This window comes from Tachypleus tridentatus, chromosome 6, assembly GCF_004210375.1.
Source record: "Tachypleus tridentatus isolate NWPU-2018 chromosome 6, ASM421037v1, whole genome shotgun sequence".
NCBI lineage: Eukaryota > Metazoa > Arthropoda > Merostomata > Xiphosura > Limulidae > Tachypleus > Tachypleus tridentatus.
In genome coordinates, this window is record NC_134830.1 from 53,337,974 (window position 1) to 53,358,184 (window position 20,211).

A 20,211-nucleotide genomic window follows, 5' to 3' on the forward strand; every position below is an offset into this window, starting at 1 on the left:
GGTGAAAACAGGGTCGGTCAATGATATATTCAGTTTGTGACCAAACACGAAAGACTGATTTTTAACATAATGTACCTGAAATAGTTTTGAGTCTAACAGTAAGTTTTTCAACAATAACTATATCTAACTACAAATATTATCCTTTAATTATATCATTCTACCATCCTATAAAACAAATATTTCTGTTATATTTCTTCCTTTAGATCCAATATTTAAACATTTTCACTGACAATGTTGATTGATAATTCCTTTGTGACAAGAACAGTTTCCAAGGTTATAGCTTCTTATATCTACAAATAAATTTATTTAATCAGGTCCTGAGCTAATATTTCAACTTCATATATATATATGCTTCTGGCCATTTAGTTAACCTATCTAAATCTCCCTTAGCAGTCAATGAATTAAGAGCATTGACAGCTTTTTTCTTCAAGTGTCCACCAGCATTACACTTAATTTACAGTTTTAAAATATTGTTGTTGCTTCCTGTGAGGTCCTTTCCTTTTGCAACACAGATTGTAGGTTCAAAATGATTCTTGCAGAGATTAGTGATACAAAATATTTGAGTCTTTAACACAAAAAGGTTTCCCTTATTTAGAATACCTGGGTGATGTTTTTCTACTGTAAATTTAGATACTGTTTGTTTGTTTGAATTTCACGCAAAGCTACTCGAGGGCTATCTGCACTAGCCATCCCTAATTTTACAGTGTAAAATGAGAGGGAAGGCAGCTAGTCATCACCACCCACTGCCAACTCTTGGGCTACTCTTTTATTAACAAATAGTTGGATTGATTGTCACATTATAACACTCCAACGGCTGAAAGGGCGAGAATGTTTGGTGCAACCAGACTTCGAACACGAGACCCTCAGATTACAAGTCATATGCTTTAACCCACCTGTCTCCAGAAAATTAGTGTCATATGGATACCTTACTCTATACTCCTACAGCAATGTGTTCATGTCTCTATGGCATGCATCTAGTATATGAAGAGATCTAATACAGTTTATGTTTTTACTTACTCTATGTAATTGGTCCTTAAAGAAATTTCAAGATCTCGGAGAACTTGTGTCGATGAGGAATCCCCAAGAAATTTTCTCTTCTGTAAAAAAACAAAAACAAATTTAATAGTGAAATAACAAGTATAAAAGGTGTTTGTAACTAAGAAATAATTGGGTAATTAACTACTCATTTCTATGATAAATATCAGTTTATTAAAGAGTATTTAGTTTTTAAATAGTAATTATTATACAATTTTTTAACATAAGCACATAAGTAAGTACAATTTAAGCCTGTAAACTTATTGCTGTTCCACCAGGGTTCCTTTTCAAAGAGATAAGTTAAAGAAATAACTGTTATTTGGTGCCCAACTCTAAATAATAAATACAAAATAAAGAAAATGTAATAAAACAAATAATATTCATCCTCAAAATATGGCTAAAAATTACATATGTTACTAAATGAAGTATTAGATTAAAACCAACATTTCCTTCTTGAAATTCCAGTTCCCAACAAGATAATTAGTTGAACAACTAAAGAAAGTACCCAGTTTTCCCAATTTTTTTACTTCATTCAACCTTCATCTATTACTCTGTAGGTGGCACTCTACAGTAAAACTGTATGTCCTATGATTGATTTCGTTTGTTTTGAACTTCGCGCAAAGCTACACGAGGGCTATCTGAGCGAGCTCCCCCTAATTTTGCAGTGTAAGACTTGAGGGAAGGCAGCTAGTCATCACCACTCACCGCCAACTCTTGGGCCACTCTTTTAGCAACGAATAGTGGGATTGACCGTGACAAATAACGCCCCCACGGTTGAGAGGACGAGCATGTTTGGTGTGACGGGGATTCGAACCCACGACCCTCAGATTACGAGTCTAGTGCCTTAACCACCTGGCCACACCGAGCTATGTCCTATGAAAACTGTGAATTACTGCACTTAACGTCTAGAACCTATTGTCACTCTTGAGAGAATACTGTGTAGAAATATTCTAATAGCTCAAGGATTTATTTTACTCAATAGTAAAACTCAAATAACCTGATAAAGCAAAGGCCATTCAATTTGGAAACAATTACAGCAATGTAGTGATACAATAAATTTAAAATTATATAAAAGTATAAGAGTTCATGGAAATCGATAACATCAAGTAAAAAAAAAAAACAATATTAGTGAACACTAATTAATGTATACACAACAACTATGTTGAAACGAAATATTTATAGAAGTTCCCCACACCAAAATTTATAATATTCAAAATGTTTATAGTGCTCTATAATGATTAGGTTTCTATTACATAATTAATCCATAAGTCAGATTATATGTTAATTTCTGCAATTGCATTTTACAGAAATCAGTTCATTTGAATTTAAATTAAATAATTATAGATAAAAACCAACTGATCTTTTGATTTTCGGAAAAAAGTTGTTGTTTTGAATCAAGCACAAAGCTACACAATGGGCTATCTGTACTCTGCTCACCATGGGTATCAAAACTCGGTTTTTAACGTTGTAAGTCCGTAGACATACCGCTGAGCCACTGGGGGGACGGAAAAAAAAGTGATTACATATATTTCAGGGTCATAACGTCAGTGAGAAACATTAAATAAATAGACAGAGGGCAAGTTTTAGTCCACGTTGAAATATATTCAGTGTAAACTTTCGGCTTTACTTTAGCTGTCATCTGACAAAACTGGGTATAAAATTTAGTTTAACCTGACAGTGGCTACAGAATAGCTGCCGAAAGTTTTCTTATAATAAATTTCAATGTAGAGTAAAACCTGCCAATTGTTTATTTATTGAGCAGGAGTGATGATAGCAAGAACTATTAAGTCAAATCATTGACAATGGTAATGTGTTCATTGACGGGGATTTCCTAAACAATTAGTAAAAAACTTACAAATTATATCTATATTATTATACATAAAGTGATCAAACTATCAGTCACATCGAATCACGAACGTAATAGATATACATTACTTGATCATTACTGTAACATCTGCAGCTAAACTATCTCGAAAATTCAGTCTGTGCTTGGGGAGAAACTGTCGTCTACGCAGGTGTGAATGTGGCCCGGCATGACCAGGTGAGTTAAGGCGTGCGACTCGTAATCCGAGGGTCGCGGGTTCGCATCCCCGTCGCGCCAAACATGCTCACCCTTTCAACCGTGGGGGCGTTATAATGTTGTGATCAACCACACTATTCGTTGGTAAAAGAGTAACCCAAGAGTTGGCAGTGGGTGGTGATGACTAGTTGCCTTTCCTTTAGTCTTACACTGCTAAATTAGGTACGGCTAGCGCAGATAGCCCTCGAGTACCTTTGCGCGAAATTCAAAAAACAAACAAACAAACAAAAAACAAAACAAACAGGTGTGAATGTGGAAATTTTAAGCAATGGTCATAGTCAAAACGCACATTACACAAGCATGTACCAACTTTTATGACTGTTTAATAATAAGAATAATAAAAACAAAGATAACTTCTACCTTCCATTCATTCTTTACGAAGACGTGTTTTTAAAACCTTCAGAGTAATGCTAAACCTAAAAGTAATATTCTTGAAAATGTTATGGATAAAATAAATCCAGGTGTGAAGTAGCCTGTTTTAAAATGGATTTTGTTTTTGAGAGCAAAGCTACAGTGAGTTATGTGATGTATCCACCGTAGCAAAGAGAACATAGGATTTTAGCGTTGTATGTTTTTCTGTTTTGAATTTCGCGCAAGGTTACCTTCGAGGGTTACCTGCGCTAGCCGTCCCTAATTTAGCAGTGTAAGACTAGAGGGAAGGCAGCTAGTCACCCACCGCCAACTCTTGGACTACTCTTTTACCAATGAATAGGGAGATTGACATTATGACGCCCCACGGCTGGGAGGGCAAACATATTTGGTGCGACCGGGATTCGAACCCGCGACCCTCGGAATACGAGTCGAACGCCTTAACACGCTTGGGCATGCCGGGCCTTTTAGCGTTGTAGGTCATTAGACTTACTTAACTTTGTCATCGGAAAACAAGAATTGAATAAATGAATGATTAAATAATTCTTGTATATATAATTTAAATTTTTAGCTCCACAAAAAACAACTAAGGTTATTTCAGAAACAATGCCGGTGTTAATATAGTTAGAAATACTGTGAAACAGTTTAATAAATTTAAAGAATATTATTTCAAGGTCTGGCATGGCCAGGTGGTTAAGGTACTCGACTCGTAATCCGAGGGTCGCGGGTTTGTATTCCAGTCACATCAAACATGCTCGCCCTTGCAGCCAAGAGGCCTTATAATTTTACGATCAATCCCACTGTTTGTAGGTAAAAGAGTAGCCCAAGAGTTAGTGGTGGGTAATGATGACTAACTGCCTTCTCTCTAGTCCTACACTGTTAAATTAGGGACAGTTAGCGCAGATAACCTCCGAATAACTTTACGCGAAATTCAAACCAAAAATTATTTCAAGTTTGTAACGGATTTTGCAATTTTGAAAACTAGAGGAAAAGATTTGGCTGTTCCGGTTTTTGGGTTTGTAAATCTGATCACCATAAATTTAATAGTTATGCAGTGTTATTTATGCACATTATATTTTATAGGCCCGATGTGGCCAGGTGGTTAGGATCCTTGACTCATAATCTGGTGGTTGCGGGCTTGAATCCTCGTCACACTAAACATGCTCGCTCTTTCAGCCGTAGGGCGCTATAATTTTACGTTCAGTCCCACCATTCGTTGTTAAAAGAGTAGCCTAAGTGTTGGTGATAGATGATGAGGACTTACTGTCTTTTCTTTAGTCTTGACTGCTAAATTAGGGACGGCTAGCGCAGATAACCCTCGTGTAGTTTTGCACGAAATTCAAAACAAAAAAACAGTACATTATTTTACCCATTACAGCCTAAACTAATAGTTTTTTGTCTTCACAGTTCACAGTTACTGATAATTTTACATAATTATGTTGTGAGTTTGGTCCGTAGCCGTGTTATAGGTACAGTTCTTTTTAGTTTACTTTATAAATCTATAAGCTAAAATAGTGAACTGTGACCCGGCCCTGGTGGCTAACTCGCGAGTTATGATGAGCGACTTAACGAAAATAATGGCGGATAATAACTTGATTTCAAGTGATGCAATAGTCAGGACAATCGAAGCAAACAAGATTACTACATAGTTATAAGCAGCAATATTCACGTTAACAAACAAACAAGCCCAACAAGCACTCTTTAAAATTATCAACCAAAATTTGAAGTGAAAAGAAGAAAGAAGTGGACACATGAAGTCAAACAAATGGGGTAACTTTATTAATGCAGACTACCGCCAGGCGCCTAGACTATTTGAGATAATAGTCACTATCTGTACCATTCCTGGTAAACAATAAATACAGTCAGATATATTATACGTAAAGGCACAAGTTACGCTTACTTAACCCTATAATGAAGAAAGGAAAAACAACCAAAACATATTTAGCCATCCAGTGTTATGGAATCGAATATTTTTGACAAGGATATCTTAAAAACGTAATTCCTGATGCACTGTGAGTGCCATCTTGGTTACAAATGTAAGTTTTATTGAAAACTTTATCCTTTATGTTAGAACAAGTTAAAACATTAACAAAAAGAAGTAACTGCTGTTTACAACTAACTGGATTATGAGCAAAGAACATTTGGTTAAAATCACTTAGTTTCTAAATTATTTAACTAACCAAAACTTTTAGGTTTTTCTAAGTCCTTTAAGTTTGACAAATATTTTTTTAACGGTGTGTTTTTTCACGTATATTTTATATTATAATGTACATGTGATTACGAACATATTATTTCAAAATTCACTTTCTGTTTCAATTACGTTATTTCATGATTATTTCATTTCACTGGACTCAATAGGATAGTATACAGCAAACATCATTGGTAGCATCAGTAAAGTAGTTCTATTTTTTTACAACTTCCTGCGAGATATTCCTTTCTGAATGACCCGGCATGGCCAGGTGGTTAATGCGTTCGACTCGTAATCTGAAGATCGTAAGTTCGAATTTCCGTCGCACCAAACATGCTCGCCCTTTCAGCCACGTGAGCGTTATAATGTTACGGTCAATCCCACTATTCGTTGGTAAAAGAGTAGCCCAAGAGTTGGCGGTGGGTGGTGATGACTAGCTGCCTTATCTCTAGTTTTACACTGATAAATTAGGGATGGCTAGCGCTGATAGCCTTTGTGTAGCTCTGCGCCAAATTCAAAAACAAACAAACAATCCTTTCTCCACACGAGGGGTCAACGCGATTCCTGGGATTGTTACCAAGTGCTCAACTCTACTCAACTGGACTTGGAAGTTGATGACATGGAAGTTTAACAGTATTGTGTGTGTGTGTAATAGGATAGTTCAAGGGACCTCACAACTCAAGCCGTATTTTTTTAACGTTTTAACTTATTGGTTTGTATTGCTCGTCAGAGTTTTTATTTTTATTTTTGATGTGATGATCGCGTGACGTTTTGAATTTCCTTGAGAGTTGGGCGAGTCTTTTGAATAATATAGAAACTACAAATAAATTTGAGTATTAGATGGTTGGCTGGCTTGTGAGTCATGATATACCATATAAATAGGAAAGTTTGCATGAGAAAATGGACTTTCCTCTGTTCATTTTTTCTCTTTTTATTTGTCATTCGCATATGATATGAAAGTCCACTTTCCAAACAGGTTGTTTATTTGAATAGTACATTACTTTAAAGTTATTGAGTCTGTATAAAGCAGGAAGTTTAGCCAGTTGTAAACACACTGTTGATTCAAGAAGTGTGTTTAGTCAGACATAACTGTACCTACAATAATGTTTGCAAGAAGATCAGTTTTGTTTCATTTTTGTGCTTGACTGCTTGTTAGTTTAGAATTATTTCTTTGAAACATTAATAGTAAATTTGGGCTTGCTAACTTAACTAGAAGAGCCCGTGCGTTGTAAAGTAGTAACAAAACGTTTTTGTTATCATTAATTGGACTTGACTGAATCACAGTCACACCAAACATGCTCGCCCTTTTAACCGTGAGGGTGTTATAATTTGACGGTGAATCCCACTATTCGTTGGTAAAAAAGTAGCCCAAGGGCTGGCGGTGGTGGTGATGACTAGCTGCCATACCTCTAGTCTTACACTATTAAATTAGGGACGGCTTCGTGTAGCTTTGCGCGAAATTCAAAACAAACAAACAAACAAAACTCTTGATATTTTGTGAATGTCATTGATGTATTACAATAGTTCTTGCTGTTCAGTGCAATCACTCCTGCTCAATAAATAAACAATTGGCAGATTTTACTCTACGTTGAAATTTATTATAAGAAAACTTTCTGCAGCTATTCTGTAACCATTGTCATTGTCAAGTTAAACTAAATTTTATACCCAGTTTTATCAGATGACAGCTAAAGTAAAGCCGAAAGTTTGCACTAAATATATTTCAATGCGGACTAAAACGTGGCTTCTGTCTTTAATTAATGCTTCTCAGAGACTTTATGAGCCTGAGATATATACAGGGTGTTCGGAAAGTCACTGTGCAGTTTTGAAAGCAGCGATAACAGCATTCATTCAGTCTATTTCAAGCCAGCAACTGATAGCGGTTTTTAGAAACAAAATAAGAATGATCCAAGCCTGTAATGATGTCAACGGGGGTCACTTTCAACATTGTTTATAATTGTCATTTTTATTTACCTCCTATATTCTGTATTGAAACATGTCTGTTAATAAATATATAAGTGCACAGTGACTTTCCGAACGCCCTGTATAATTTTACTTTCCCTATGGAGTGAAGTATATCATAGACTTAATTCCAAAATCTCAGTTTGTTCCGTTTTTAAACGGAGAGGTTATTCTCCGTTCAAATAATGAATCATAGTTACACTAAGATTACAAAAAGTGAATCAGCTGACACAAACACTAACATGTCCAGTTTAGCTGGACACTCCCCCATCTCTCACCAGAAAATAAGAAGCTAACTGGGGAAGTAAAACCACTTTCGGTAATCATTCGTCACTTGACCCTAGGTTAGGCCTACACCTTCTGAAAATCCTGGATCCGCTAGTGTAAAAGTTGTAACCTGGCGTATTTTACACTTAACCGTCTCTTCTCGTCTACTCTACACCTCGAATCTTATGAAACATATCATTCCTACTTGTGAATTACTTATAAGAATTAACACTTAAATCTGTGTGCACGTCAAATAATACAATTTTAATTTGTAAAGAAAGTACATAACCTTAGCTTTAAGTGTGACGTAAGTATAGTTTCAAAAGTGTTTGTGTGTGTGTTAGAGAGAGTTTCTCCCTCTGAAGTATACATGAGGGTACACCATCAAAAAAAAAAGTATTTTATGTCAGATTCCCACATAATACATTGTGCACCAGCCATGGTAAGCGGGTAGCTGCCTCAGTTGCTAGCCTTACATTTTCAGCAGATAAAGGTTCTGACAAATTTATTAACTGGTTGTTGAAGAAGTGAACTATTGAGGAAAAAATAAAAGATTCGGTTACACGACGAAGACGAAGCTTTCCCTCGTTGCCAGAGTGTGTGTGGAGGGGTATGTTATTCGTGTCTCCCCTCCCCCCATAAAAATAATGTGTACATATATATATTGGTGAAACCAGTGCTACAAGGAAACAAATAAACCTACAGTATTATTCAGTCATTATTTTAAGGTATTAAGATTTCAGAGAAAGTATTATAATGGTATTAAATATAAAATCAGCCTAAGACAACAAAACCACGTATTTGAATTCCTGTTTCAAAGTTGTACACGACCAATAAGGATAAGGTTGGTAAAGTAGCAGGCTTGTACATCGTATGAAATGCAAAAAGAAATGACGTGTGGATCGCTAACACAACAGGATGTTATTAAATAGTTACAATATCGGCTAAGTCTATCCGTAACCGGATGTGAGGGGTACCTCGAACGACAATAAATATTTTTCACGCTGTTCTTGTAGTCTACAGATGGGAATAGTATGTTAAACGTCAGTATGCCACGTGCCATTTGTGCGAAACATACCACATTGTACAGCTCTTTCCACATTCTACTTTCCTCCCTTATCACTGACATCTATTTTTTCCTACTGGCCCACAAATTCTCTTAGACTAAATGAACTGGAAAGCTTATAGCTATCCTTTGCGAGTTTTCGCTAAAGAAATACCGTATGTACTCACTTTCAATTCATATTATCCTGACTCGAAAAAAACTTGATAAGTATGTGGATGATAAGACCTGTCTTTAATATATTTCTATTTAATTATTTTAATTTAGTTTAGAGGATGGAACAGCCAAGATAGACCAATAGGCTCTATGTTGTTACAAAACGTCACAGCTATGTAAACGTATTGGTTTGAATTACATGAATTTTTATGTTTGTTCCACGGAAAGGAATATCAAATCGATAAGACATGGAAAGTAAACAGCATCGTAGCAATTACAAATTATACTGTAACCCGTCCAGTACGTTTTTCCTTATTACAGTTTCTAAATGTGCAATTTATTTAGATGGTTACCAGTGTGTGTTTCCGACAAAACCACCGATGAGATCTGTGAAACATAGAACTGCAAAATATGAAATAATATACCTGAAGTTAAGCTATATTAAGGTATATTATCTTGCTTATCAGCCAGGCAAAAAACGTAAGTAGGATGAAATAAACTTGTCGCAATTAAGCACAAAACTACACAATGGGCTATCTGTGCTCTGCCCACCACTGGTATCGTGGTAACTATATAGCCATACTACTCTGCCACTGGCCCGGCATGGCCAAGCGCATTAGGTGTGCGACTCGTAATCCGAGGGTCGCGGGTTCGCACCCAGTCGCGCTAAACATGCTCGCCCTTTCAGCCGTGGGGGCGTTATAATGTGACGGTCAATCCCACTATTCGTTGGTAAAAGAGTAGTCCAAGAGTTGGCGGTGGGTGGTGATGACTAGCTGCCTTCCCTCTAGTCTTACACTGCAAAATTAGGGACGGCTCAGGTTTCTCCTCCTGGTTGGGGGTTGTGCGGTAGGCTAACAATCTACTCACTTAAAAAACCAGCCTGTTAATGAATCCGCAAGCGATTGCGGCCCTATGTTCCTTCATGGAATCGAGAGGCATAATAATAATAATAACTCTGCCACTGGTCACAATTAGACTAGAATAGACTAGGTCTTTCAGTTTGGGCAAATTATGTTAGCAGTTCTAATACGGAGACATTTTAACAGAGAAAAACTAAAAATCAATTAAACAGTGATAAGGATAAATTGTTTTATATTACATAACTGATATGCCCATTCATTACATGACATAGAAAACAAAATGAATTACGTATATGTAAAAAAGAAAAGAAATTCATGTTTATCAAGTTTGTACTGTAGCAATACACCTTTCTTCGTAAGAAAATAGGGGCTCGATTCCCGCTGTGGACACAGCGCAGGTATCCCCTGGTGTATCTTTGTGTTTAATAACAATGAACAAACAACATTTTAGTGCGTGAAAACATCACAATACCAGAACATTAATTTGTCAAACAGTCACACATTCCAAATTACATACGGAGTTCCATGAAGTCCAGTCACTAGAGTAGCGGGTAAATGTATCTATACTAAAAATCATGCACGTATTTGGCACCACTAATTATTGTTATAGTTGTTTGTTTTATTGCGCACAGCACCGGGGCTATCTGTGCCGACACTACAAAAGCAGTCATATCAAAAGGAAAAATAAGACGATGAGTGCGACTTTGGCTTTTTTTTTTTTTCATCTGAGGAGAAGCTTGGTTACTTTCATAATAGAAACTAAAAGCAGGAGCTGAAAACCGGTAACATGTTCAGTTCTTTAGGTAAGTCATGAGTGTTTGATCAATGGATGACCTATAGTCCGTTATTAATGCTTCAAAATAAGTGTTACCTCATAACCTGGTGAGTAGATCATGAGATTACTAAAGTACCGTTTTCAGTGTATTATATTATATCTATTTGGCAATGCAAGGACGAGAGAGCGCACATATATGACCCACAAAAATTAACAATAGTGACACTACTTTTGTTACTGCGGACTGACGGGTAAGCACACCCTGCTACAAATAAGCACGTGTTTATTCAGTAGACTGTTTATCGTCCAGTCCACGACAATTTCCTTATCTACTTTGATACGCTCCACAGGTGTGACGGATGGAAAAGTTTCACTTGTTTGTTTGTTTTTTTAATTTCGCGCAAAGCTACGTGAGGGGTATCTGCGCTAGCCGTCCCTAATTTAGCAGTGTACGACTAGAGGTATGGCAGCTACTCATCACCAACCACCACCAATTCTTGGGCTACTCTTTTATCAACGAATAGTGGAATGGATCGTAAAATTATATCACCCCTACGGCTGAAAGGGCCTACATATTTGGCCCGGCATGGTCAGGTGGTTAAGGTACTTGACTCGAAATCCGAGAGTGGCGAGTTTGAATCCCCGTCACACCAAACATTCTCGCCCTTTATAATGTGACGTTCAACCCCACTATTCATTGGCAAAAGAGTAGCTAAAGTTGGCGGTGGGTGGTGGTGACTAGCTGCCTTTCCTCTACTCTTACACTGCTAAATTATGGACGGTTAGCGCATAGAGCCTTCATGTAACTTTTCGCGAAATCCATAAACAAACAAACAAACAAACCTTTGCTTCTTCACGTTAACTTATGAGGCACTCCAGAAAAACCTGTTTTTAATTTCCTCTTTTAGATTCGCCAAAACAAGATGGCTTGTTCCTGAGAGTAAGTTTCAGTGTGAGGTTATGGTCATTAGAAAAAAACCAACAAAACAAGGGAGCGTTTCAAACGAAATCCATAAGGATCGTATATTGATGAACGACTGGACAGAATAAAGAAATAAAATACAAAAAATTAATTTTATGAGTTTTCCTTTCACACTAGATCTTTTAACTTTTAACAAGACTGGCAGGCCCGGCACGGCTAGGTGGGTTAAGACGTTCGACTCGTAATCTGAGGGTCGCAGGTTCGAATCCCCATCCCAACAAATATTCCCCCCCATTTCACTCGTGAGGGCGTTATAATGTGACAGTCAATCCCGCTATTCTTTGGTAAAATAGTAGCCCAAGAGTTGGCGGTGTGTGGTGGTGACTAGCTGCCTTCCCTCTAGTCTTACACTGCTAAATTAGGAATGGCTAGCGCAGATTGTCCTTGTGTAGCTAACAAACAAACAAGGCTGGCTTCCTTGTGTCCTGTAAAAACACATATTTAAGGTTCTACCAAATGTCAGTGATAAGCAAGGGTTATGTTCGTAAGGTACACAGAAAGTCGTACATTTTTCTTCTTGTGTCCGGTAATGTAGTTTGTGAATCAGTATTTAAAGCATTTCATTTTTTCTTCGTCAATTCAATCAAATATTTCCTGAAAATTGCACCAATGAAAATATTTCTGTTACTAATGATATAACAACATATTTTAGAATATTTATAAATTATTGTATTTGGAATTGCTACCATTTGTAAGAATTGGTATAACCCATGGTTCCAGTTGTTATGAATATAAACGACACTAACTCTACATGAAATTCCAAATAATTTAATAACGAGTGAGTATTCTCTGATGTTTGTTTGTTTGTTTTGAATTTCGCGTAAAGCTACACGAAGGCTATTTGCGCTAGCTGTCCCTAATTTAGCAGTGTAAGACAAGAGGGAAGGCAGCTAGTTATCACCACCCACCTCCAACTCTTGGGCTACTCTTTTATCAACGAATAGTGGGATGGATCGTTACGTTACAACGCCCCCACGGGTGAAAGGGCGAACATGTTGGGTGCGACGGGGATTCGAACCCTCAACCGTCAGATCACGAGGCGAGCTCCCTAACCGCCTGACCATGCTGGGCCAAGTTCACTTGTACCCCCAGTGCAATGACCCAGTGCACGTATCTCAATGAGTATATTAAATATTTCTTTTAAGACATTCAACGAGTGAACGTTTGTAATATGATTGAAATTGATAATGTTCGTGCTTCGATGCGTAAAGGACAGATTTGATTTACCAGTTTAATTAATTAATGGTTCGTATCAAAAAATTAAAATTGAAAAGAACGATCATACAGTCAATACATATCACTGTTCATCCTCACCTTCTATGTTTTCTACAAAAAACGCTACTTACTCGTGAACTTTTGGAAGCTTTAGGATCTAAATATGTGTTTAGCCTCATCAGATAGAACGATGGAGACTCCTTAGCCATAACTTTCTCCTTCAAGGATGAAAAGAAAAAGAAAATACAGAATTAATTAAGAAAGGTTATTCACGAGAGCTGACAAAATAAAATGTTTCTTTAGTTCCTTAAATTCAGTTATCTAACTTCGATACTAAAGCTTTATATCTGTACCCGCCTGAGGTTCGTGTAATTATTGTTTTTTTATTATTTGTCATGTATCACTGGCAAGACTACCGCTATGAAAACAATGTTTTACATAATAAAAACTATATTTATAAGTTTATGCAGATATAGTGTTTTATGTATAGATCAGTGGTAAAATAATTGCTAATAACAGTGTCTCTAAATATACTAGTCATAAATAAAGAGAACTAAAAAAGTCTAATCCCAGTAGTGAACCATTAACCAGTTTACTAGTCCCAAAAATTAATAATTAAACAGTTCACTTGTCCCAAAAATTAATAATTAAACAGTTCAGTAGTCCCAATTACGAACCATTAACCAGTTTACTAGTCCCAAAAATTAATAATTAAACAGTTCACTAGTCCCAATTACGAACCATTAAGCAGTTCACTGGTCCCAAGAATGAATCATTAACTAATTAACAAGTCACAATATAGAATCATTAACTTGTTTACGTTTCCCAAGTTGTTAATATTTACTAAATGCGACTGAAAGAGGTTCAAAGTATCTGGTTATCTGTTACAGATTCATGGTTCTTTAGCAATAACTCTCTAAATTAAACTTAGAATAAATATATGTATTCTAGTACCATCTTGGCAGGTTATCTGAACTTTGAGAACACATATGTAAATATATATATGTATTCTATTACCAAGAGACCTTGACAAGCATTCAAAGTTTTCACACACAGATATATATATTACATGAATACGAGTTCTCAACATATAAATTCTTAGGGCCTATACTTCATAATTATCAAGTGTATTTGACAGATAAACACCATACTTGGTCACAGATCATATCCCATTTCTTTCCATCATCATATTGTTTTAGGAGTTTGGCCTTGTCTGGTGGAAGGTCCATGGACGCCTACAGACAAAAAGAAACGGAGAAATTAGTGCAATTTGTTTGTATCCTGCCACATCTGGTTGATTTAGGAATTCAGAGATGAGGTCAAGGCCAATTTTAGTCACACAGTTCAAACATGGAAAGAAACACAGAAAAGTCTTAAACGTGAAATGCTTGGTTTATGGCGAAACTAATTGTTTTTTGTTTTTTTCTCTATCAGTCATTTTTTTTATCAAAAATGTCTACCAAAAGGGAAAAATAACTTACCTTGTTTTAGATATCAATAAAACAAGAATGAGCGAATATCAGGATCTCTTAGTTTTTAATATTTTTATAATACGACGATAAAATAATTGTAATCAGTAATAACTGTAAGTTTAACATTTTCTATAATCCTTATGTAAGCCAAGTTCGTAATATTAGGTTTACCATCACAAAAAGTGCATGTACTACTGCAGTTCACTTACGAAACAGAATAACTTTTATACTGATTAAATCGCTTTATTTAAACTAATTTTCATTGCACTCAAAGAAGTTCTCATCTTTATTATGCGCTGTAATGAATCACAAAACCAAATCATGAATAATTAATTTAAAACACATTATTTCACATTTTCAGGTTTTATTTTATTTTCTTTCTGTTAATTTCTACAAGGTTTTCTTTCAGCGAATCTGGAGTTTTCTAATGTAGAAGATGCCAGACTGTGAATTGTGAAGTCCAAGATTCGAACCGCGATAGACTACAGAACACTGTCATCAATAGGGATTTATAATTGTGACAGTCAATCCACTATTAAATTCAGGGTAATCGTGTAGGTGGCGGGTGCCATTTACTGGTCGTCCTTCCTCTGGTCAGTAACTCTAAAATAACGGGGCAAGTACTACCATACCTACCGCATAGCATATTATAATCTAACATTTCATAGCTAACTGAAATAAATTTTGGGAAATGAAACTTAACCAACAGTGTTAGACAGAAAAGAGCAGTCTAGACAGTCGGTACTCTCCTTCATGAGCCAATCAAAATTAAGATCATCCACGAAAGGAATTCGTGACATGTTCATGGAATCATTATTTGTAAAAAATAAGTTAGATTAGCAGTTTCTGAAATACAGAAAAGCTAATGCATTTTGGTAACTCTATGTTCCAACAATGTCTTTCCTGTCTTGTGTCTCAGCAACAGAAGTATAACCTGATATTGTTGTTAGTCTGTGTAGTGAAAGTAAAAAGATGAATGACAATAAAACTGGAAAAAATATTTGTTGATTTTTTAATTTAGAATTTTCGTTGATTAAAAATATATTTCCATTAAAAACATTGGTGATATAACATAAAATAACTCAATTCAGAAACAATTTAAGTTTAAAATTGAATCGAAGTTTTTACTTTAATGATAAATTTTATGCATTTGACTTTAGGCTGGGTGATCCAACACTACGTCTTTATTTTAGGCTTATTATACCAACACTCAATACACTTATAACGTTTCACGGCACCCTTTCCCTCTCACAGCCACCTTTCACCCTCATCACTAACACCATAATGTGCAGACAGTAATCGCACTATTCTATCTGGATAAATGCATTTTGACTTTTGTGACTCCTCCTAGTTCGAGAAATCAAGTGGGGCATGACACATACTGGCTTTTATGTAGGTTAGATTTGATTCACATGAAAGGTCAGATACGTAGAGTTTTAAATCAGCAGTTCCGTTAGATATGATGCTGTACACGACTATAATGTTTTATTTAATATTTCACGTAAATCCAAAGTTTAATTTAACGATTGATTGTAATCTCATAAACCTAAAGGTGATTCCAAATGAGTTTCATTTCCATGTTAATAAGCCTGTTTTAATATTGGTTTTTGAACTTTTGATAGGGCTATTTACACCAGCAAAGTCGCATCCCTGTCGCGCCAAACATGTTCGCCATTTCAGCCGTGGGGGCGTTATAAGTGACGGTCAATCCCACTATTCGTTGGTAAAAGAGTAGCCCAAGAGTTGGAGGTGGGTGGTGATGACTAGCTGCCTTCCTTCTAGTCTTACACTGCTAAATTAGGGACGGCTAGCACAGATAGCCCTCGAGTAGCTTTGTGAGAAATTAAAAACAAACAAACAAATAATACACTCGCAAAGAGTATTTCAGATGGAAAGTGAAAATAACACCCTGCCTGATACATTACACACCACTAGAAACTGAAGATCGAACCGATTAATTATTTAATGTACATTTAAATTACCCCCAGTTGATGGCACTATATCCAGAAACCAAGATTAAAGTTGGTATTTGGATATCCCTACCAATAAAAGTCAATTCTTAAAATTTGTCTGTGTAATGCTTGTTTGATTGCTTAATGTTTCTATTTCCTCGGGTCGGTATCGAACCTTAAACCTCTTCTACATAAGGCGAATGTTACTGTCTGAGTCAAGTAGTTAACTCAGAAGGAACTCTTAAAAAGAAATCCTCCAACAACTCAAGCTATCACACTTCCTTCATATAATTAAGTCCCACCTCAACTATCTATGAATAACCGTTCCTGCTCTCTTCTGACCAAATAGTGTAATTTGATAGTTGCCCTTACAGTATAATTACGGTCAAAAACTGATGATCGAGATTTTGTTGAAACGAAACGTGGATCATGAACCCGAGTATTCACAGCTCGAGCACGCTGACCAATGAGCTACGAAATATATTTGCTTAAAGGATTACGAAACCCTAGCTAAGCCTATCATATAAACAAAACATTCGTAACCGATACAAATACAATTACAACCATTTAGTCAGCAAAAGGCAACGAGGCTAATTGAGGCTGGTGAGTTTATCAGACATTAATCCTAAATATGTTTATAAGGCTCATTCCAGTAAGAGAATACAACCAAAACTAAAAACAATTGAACAAAAGAACGAGCTGCAATTCACGCGAATTCATGACAGGGTGTGATAATAATGTACTATATATATATTTACCGAGGTTAATTGTTTTAGATATGTAAGAAAACTTCGTTCTACATCAAAGACTCAAAGTCCAAGATACAACTTCCTCATTTTCAAAATTTTTTGTTTCTATTTAAACGTTACATTGACTATTTTGTCGTTCAATAGAGTTCAGGATTACAAAAGAAAAACGCGCGCACAAAACATAGAAGTTTTGTTGAATTTGTTCCTGTGTATTGAAGCACAAAGCTACACAATGAGCTGTCTGTGCTCTGCCCACCACAGGTACCGAAACCCGGTTTCTAGCGTATCTGGAGAAAGGGACAAAGAAAACAGTAAAAGGAATGAAAATATACGATGCACGAGAATAACAACAGAATGTGAAGAACATATCATAAATAAATAAATAAATCATTTGCTTATTTTAAATTTAATTTGCACAAAGCCACACAATCGTTATCTACTCATAGCTGCACCTAATTTTCACCTGATACGCTAGAGAAAAGGCTGCTGGTCAATATCACCCTCCGCCAGTTCTTGGGGTAACTCGTGTCTGATCGAGTATGGATGGATAATTGTTATGGTGCACGCTCGTTTCCAAAGTGCGGAATGTGTTTTTGCCATAATAATGGGACGCAAGCCACGAACACTTACTTAGCTTCACATTTCGGAGACGAAAAGCACAGCCAACAACCGGCCCATATTAAGATTTTTTTTTATAGTTTGTTTGTTTGTTTTTGAATTTCGCGTAAAGCTACACGAGGGCTATCTGCACTAACCGTCCCTAATTTAGCAGTGTAAGACTAGCGGGAAGGCAGCTAGTCATCACCACCCACCGCCAACTCTTGCGCTACTCTTTTTTACCAACAAGTAGTGGTATTGACCGTCACATTATAACGCCCCCACAGCTGAAAGTGCGAGCATATTTGGTGCGACAGGGATTCGAACCCGCGACGCTCAGATTACGAGTCGAACGCCTTAACCCACCTGGCGTTGGATGCTCTCTCCAACATACCAATGTAGCCAGCTGCTGTTTGACGGCCCTGTATAATCTGAAGCTCCATTGTTCCATGGAAGGAGAAAGCACCCCAGATCATGATGGAACCTCCTCCACTGTGTCGTGTAGAAAATGTCTCCGGTGGGATATCCTTATCGTGCCAGTAACGTTGGAAGCCATTTGGACCATCCAGGTTAATTTTTTTCTCATCAGAGAAGAAAACCTTCGTCCACTTTTCTACGTCACATGTCTGGTGCTTTTCAACAAAGTTTAACCGAGTTGTTTCGTGGTGTGTAAGGAGGCGTGGCCTTTGAAGACGAATACGGTTTTTAAAGCCTTTCTCTCGTAGATGCCGTCTTATCATTCTTGAGCTACATTTACTTCCGAAAGGGCCTTAATCTGGTTCGACAATCGGCTGATGTCTTGCCGGACAACCCGTCGAATCCTCCTGCTCAATGCCGGCGAAATTTTATTGGGCCGATCACTTGAAATTCTCCTTCCGTATCCCTCAGGGTCTTTTAAGAAATTTGCAACAACTGGTTTACTCTGCCCAATCTCACCAGCGATGACACGTTGAGAGAGACCTTGCTTTTACAACTCGACAATTCTGCTACGTCCAAACTCTGTTAACTTTTCAGCCTTTGCCATGTTTTTACCCAATGTAACACAGGAGATGTCAATGGGAGATGTTGACAACGCTAATGCTTGAACACAAATGACTAAATTTCGTTATGTGTTTACCGATTAACACTTTGTTTCAGTATGGTCTTAAACTTTTGACTAGCTAGTATTTACACTAATTTCGTAGTGTTTACATTTTCCCTATTAAATGCTAAAAGTTTTTGGTTTTTTTCCCTTTTCTTATTTTCATTTTTCGAAACTCTACTGAAATAAGTGGTTGAGACTAACAATGCAAAATGCGTATTTTTTCTATATGTTCATTGGCCTTAAGATTTAGGCAGCAGTGTATATGATGAGAAAATATAACATTAAGTTATTATAAATAGCGTCTGTAACTTTATATCAGTTCGTATTAAACTTTCAGTACTTGCTTGGTCATCCTCATGTTCTAATAGCCTCAAAAAGACGACGTGGCATGTTATTAATGAGGTTATCGATGTAGTTCACCGTGATTTCATCTCAGTTTGTCACTAGATGATGCTGTAACTCAGCTGCAGTAGCTGGTTTAGCTTTGTGGTTAAAAATTTTCCGGTTCAGTTCTGCCCAACAGTTCTCAGTGGGATTACAACATTGAGACATGAAAATCTTGTAATATCCTCTTAGGCAAAATAATCCTGTAATACGAGCACTGTGGGCAGTAACACTGTCATCCTGGAAAATAACGTTATTGCCAAACCTTGCCCTAGCATAGAGCAGAAACATCGTCTTCACTTGATACTTATAGCAGGTGCTATTGACATTTCTCATGAGGTTATTAAGTTCAGTTTTTCCATCATGATGAATAACTGCCAAAAGATGTACTGCACCACCTCCTGTGTATTTTCTGTGAGAAAGACAGCATGACCTCATCTACTCTCCTTGCACACGACGAACACAAATCTCACAATTAGTTATAACATGTCAGAAACAGGACTTATCTAGAAGACGACATGTCACCAGTATCCTAACTGTAAGTTGGCATGCTGTCCTGCCCAAGTATCACTATGACGGAGGTTAATTCTATTTAATGTCGGTTTAAAGATATCCCTTCTTGCAAAATAACCTTATTTGGTCAGACTTCTATTCACTTTTCTTTTGGATACACTGGAATGAATGTGCTTATGCTATTCCTGTCATAAAGTGTTTGTTTTGGAATTTCGCACAAAGCTACTCGAGGGCTATCTGTGCTAGCCGTCCCTAATTTAGCAGTGTAAGACTAGAGGGAAGGCAGCTAGTCATCACCACCCACCGCCAACTCTTGGGCTACTCTTTTACCAACGAATAGTGGGATTGACCGTCACATTATACACCCCCACGGCTGGGAGGGCGAGCATGTTCAGCGCGACGCGGGCGCGAACCCACGACCCTCAGATTACGAGTCGCACGCCTTACGCGTTTGGCCATGCCAGGCCCATAAAGTGTTGCAAGACGTCTTTCGACGTTTATGTGTTAA

The 20,211-nt window shown here is 36.9% G+C and overlaps 1 protein-coding gene across 3 annotated transcripts in view; it reads right to left on the reverse strand.

The window, feature by feature from the left end:
* The window catches only part of LOC143252526 (formin-like protein), a 99,159-nt gene that overhangs the window by 38,223 nt on the left and 40,725 nt on the right, over positions 1 to 20,211 (reverse strand). For all 3 annotated transcript variants that reach the window (XM_076504808.1, XM_076504806.1, XM_076504807.1), the window contains exons 2-4: positions 14,104 to 14,187; positions 13,084 to 13,170; positions 1,018 to 1,097 (exon numbers count right to left, since the gene is read on the reverse strand). In XM_076504808.1, the coding sequence (XP_076360923.1) occupies positions 1,018 to 1,097; positions 13,084 to 13,170; positions 14,104 to 14,187 (251 nt within the window). The remainder of the gene's footprint in view (positions 1 to 1,017; positions 1,098 to 13,083; positions 13,171 to 14,103; positions 14,188 to 20,211) is intronic.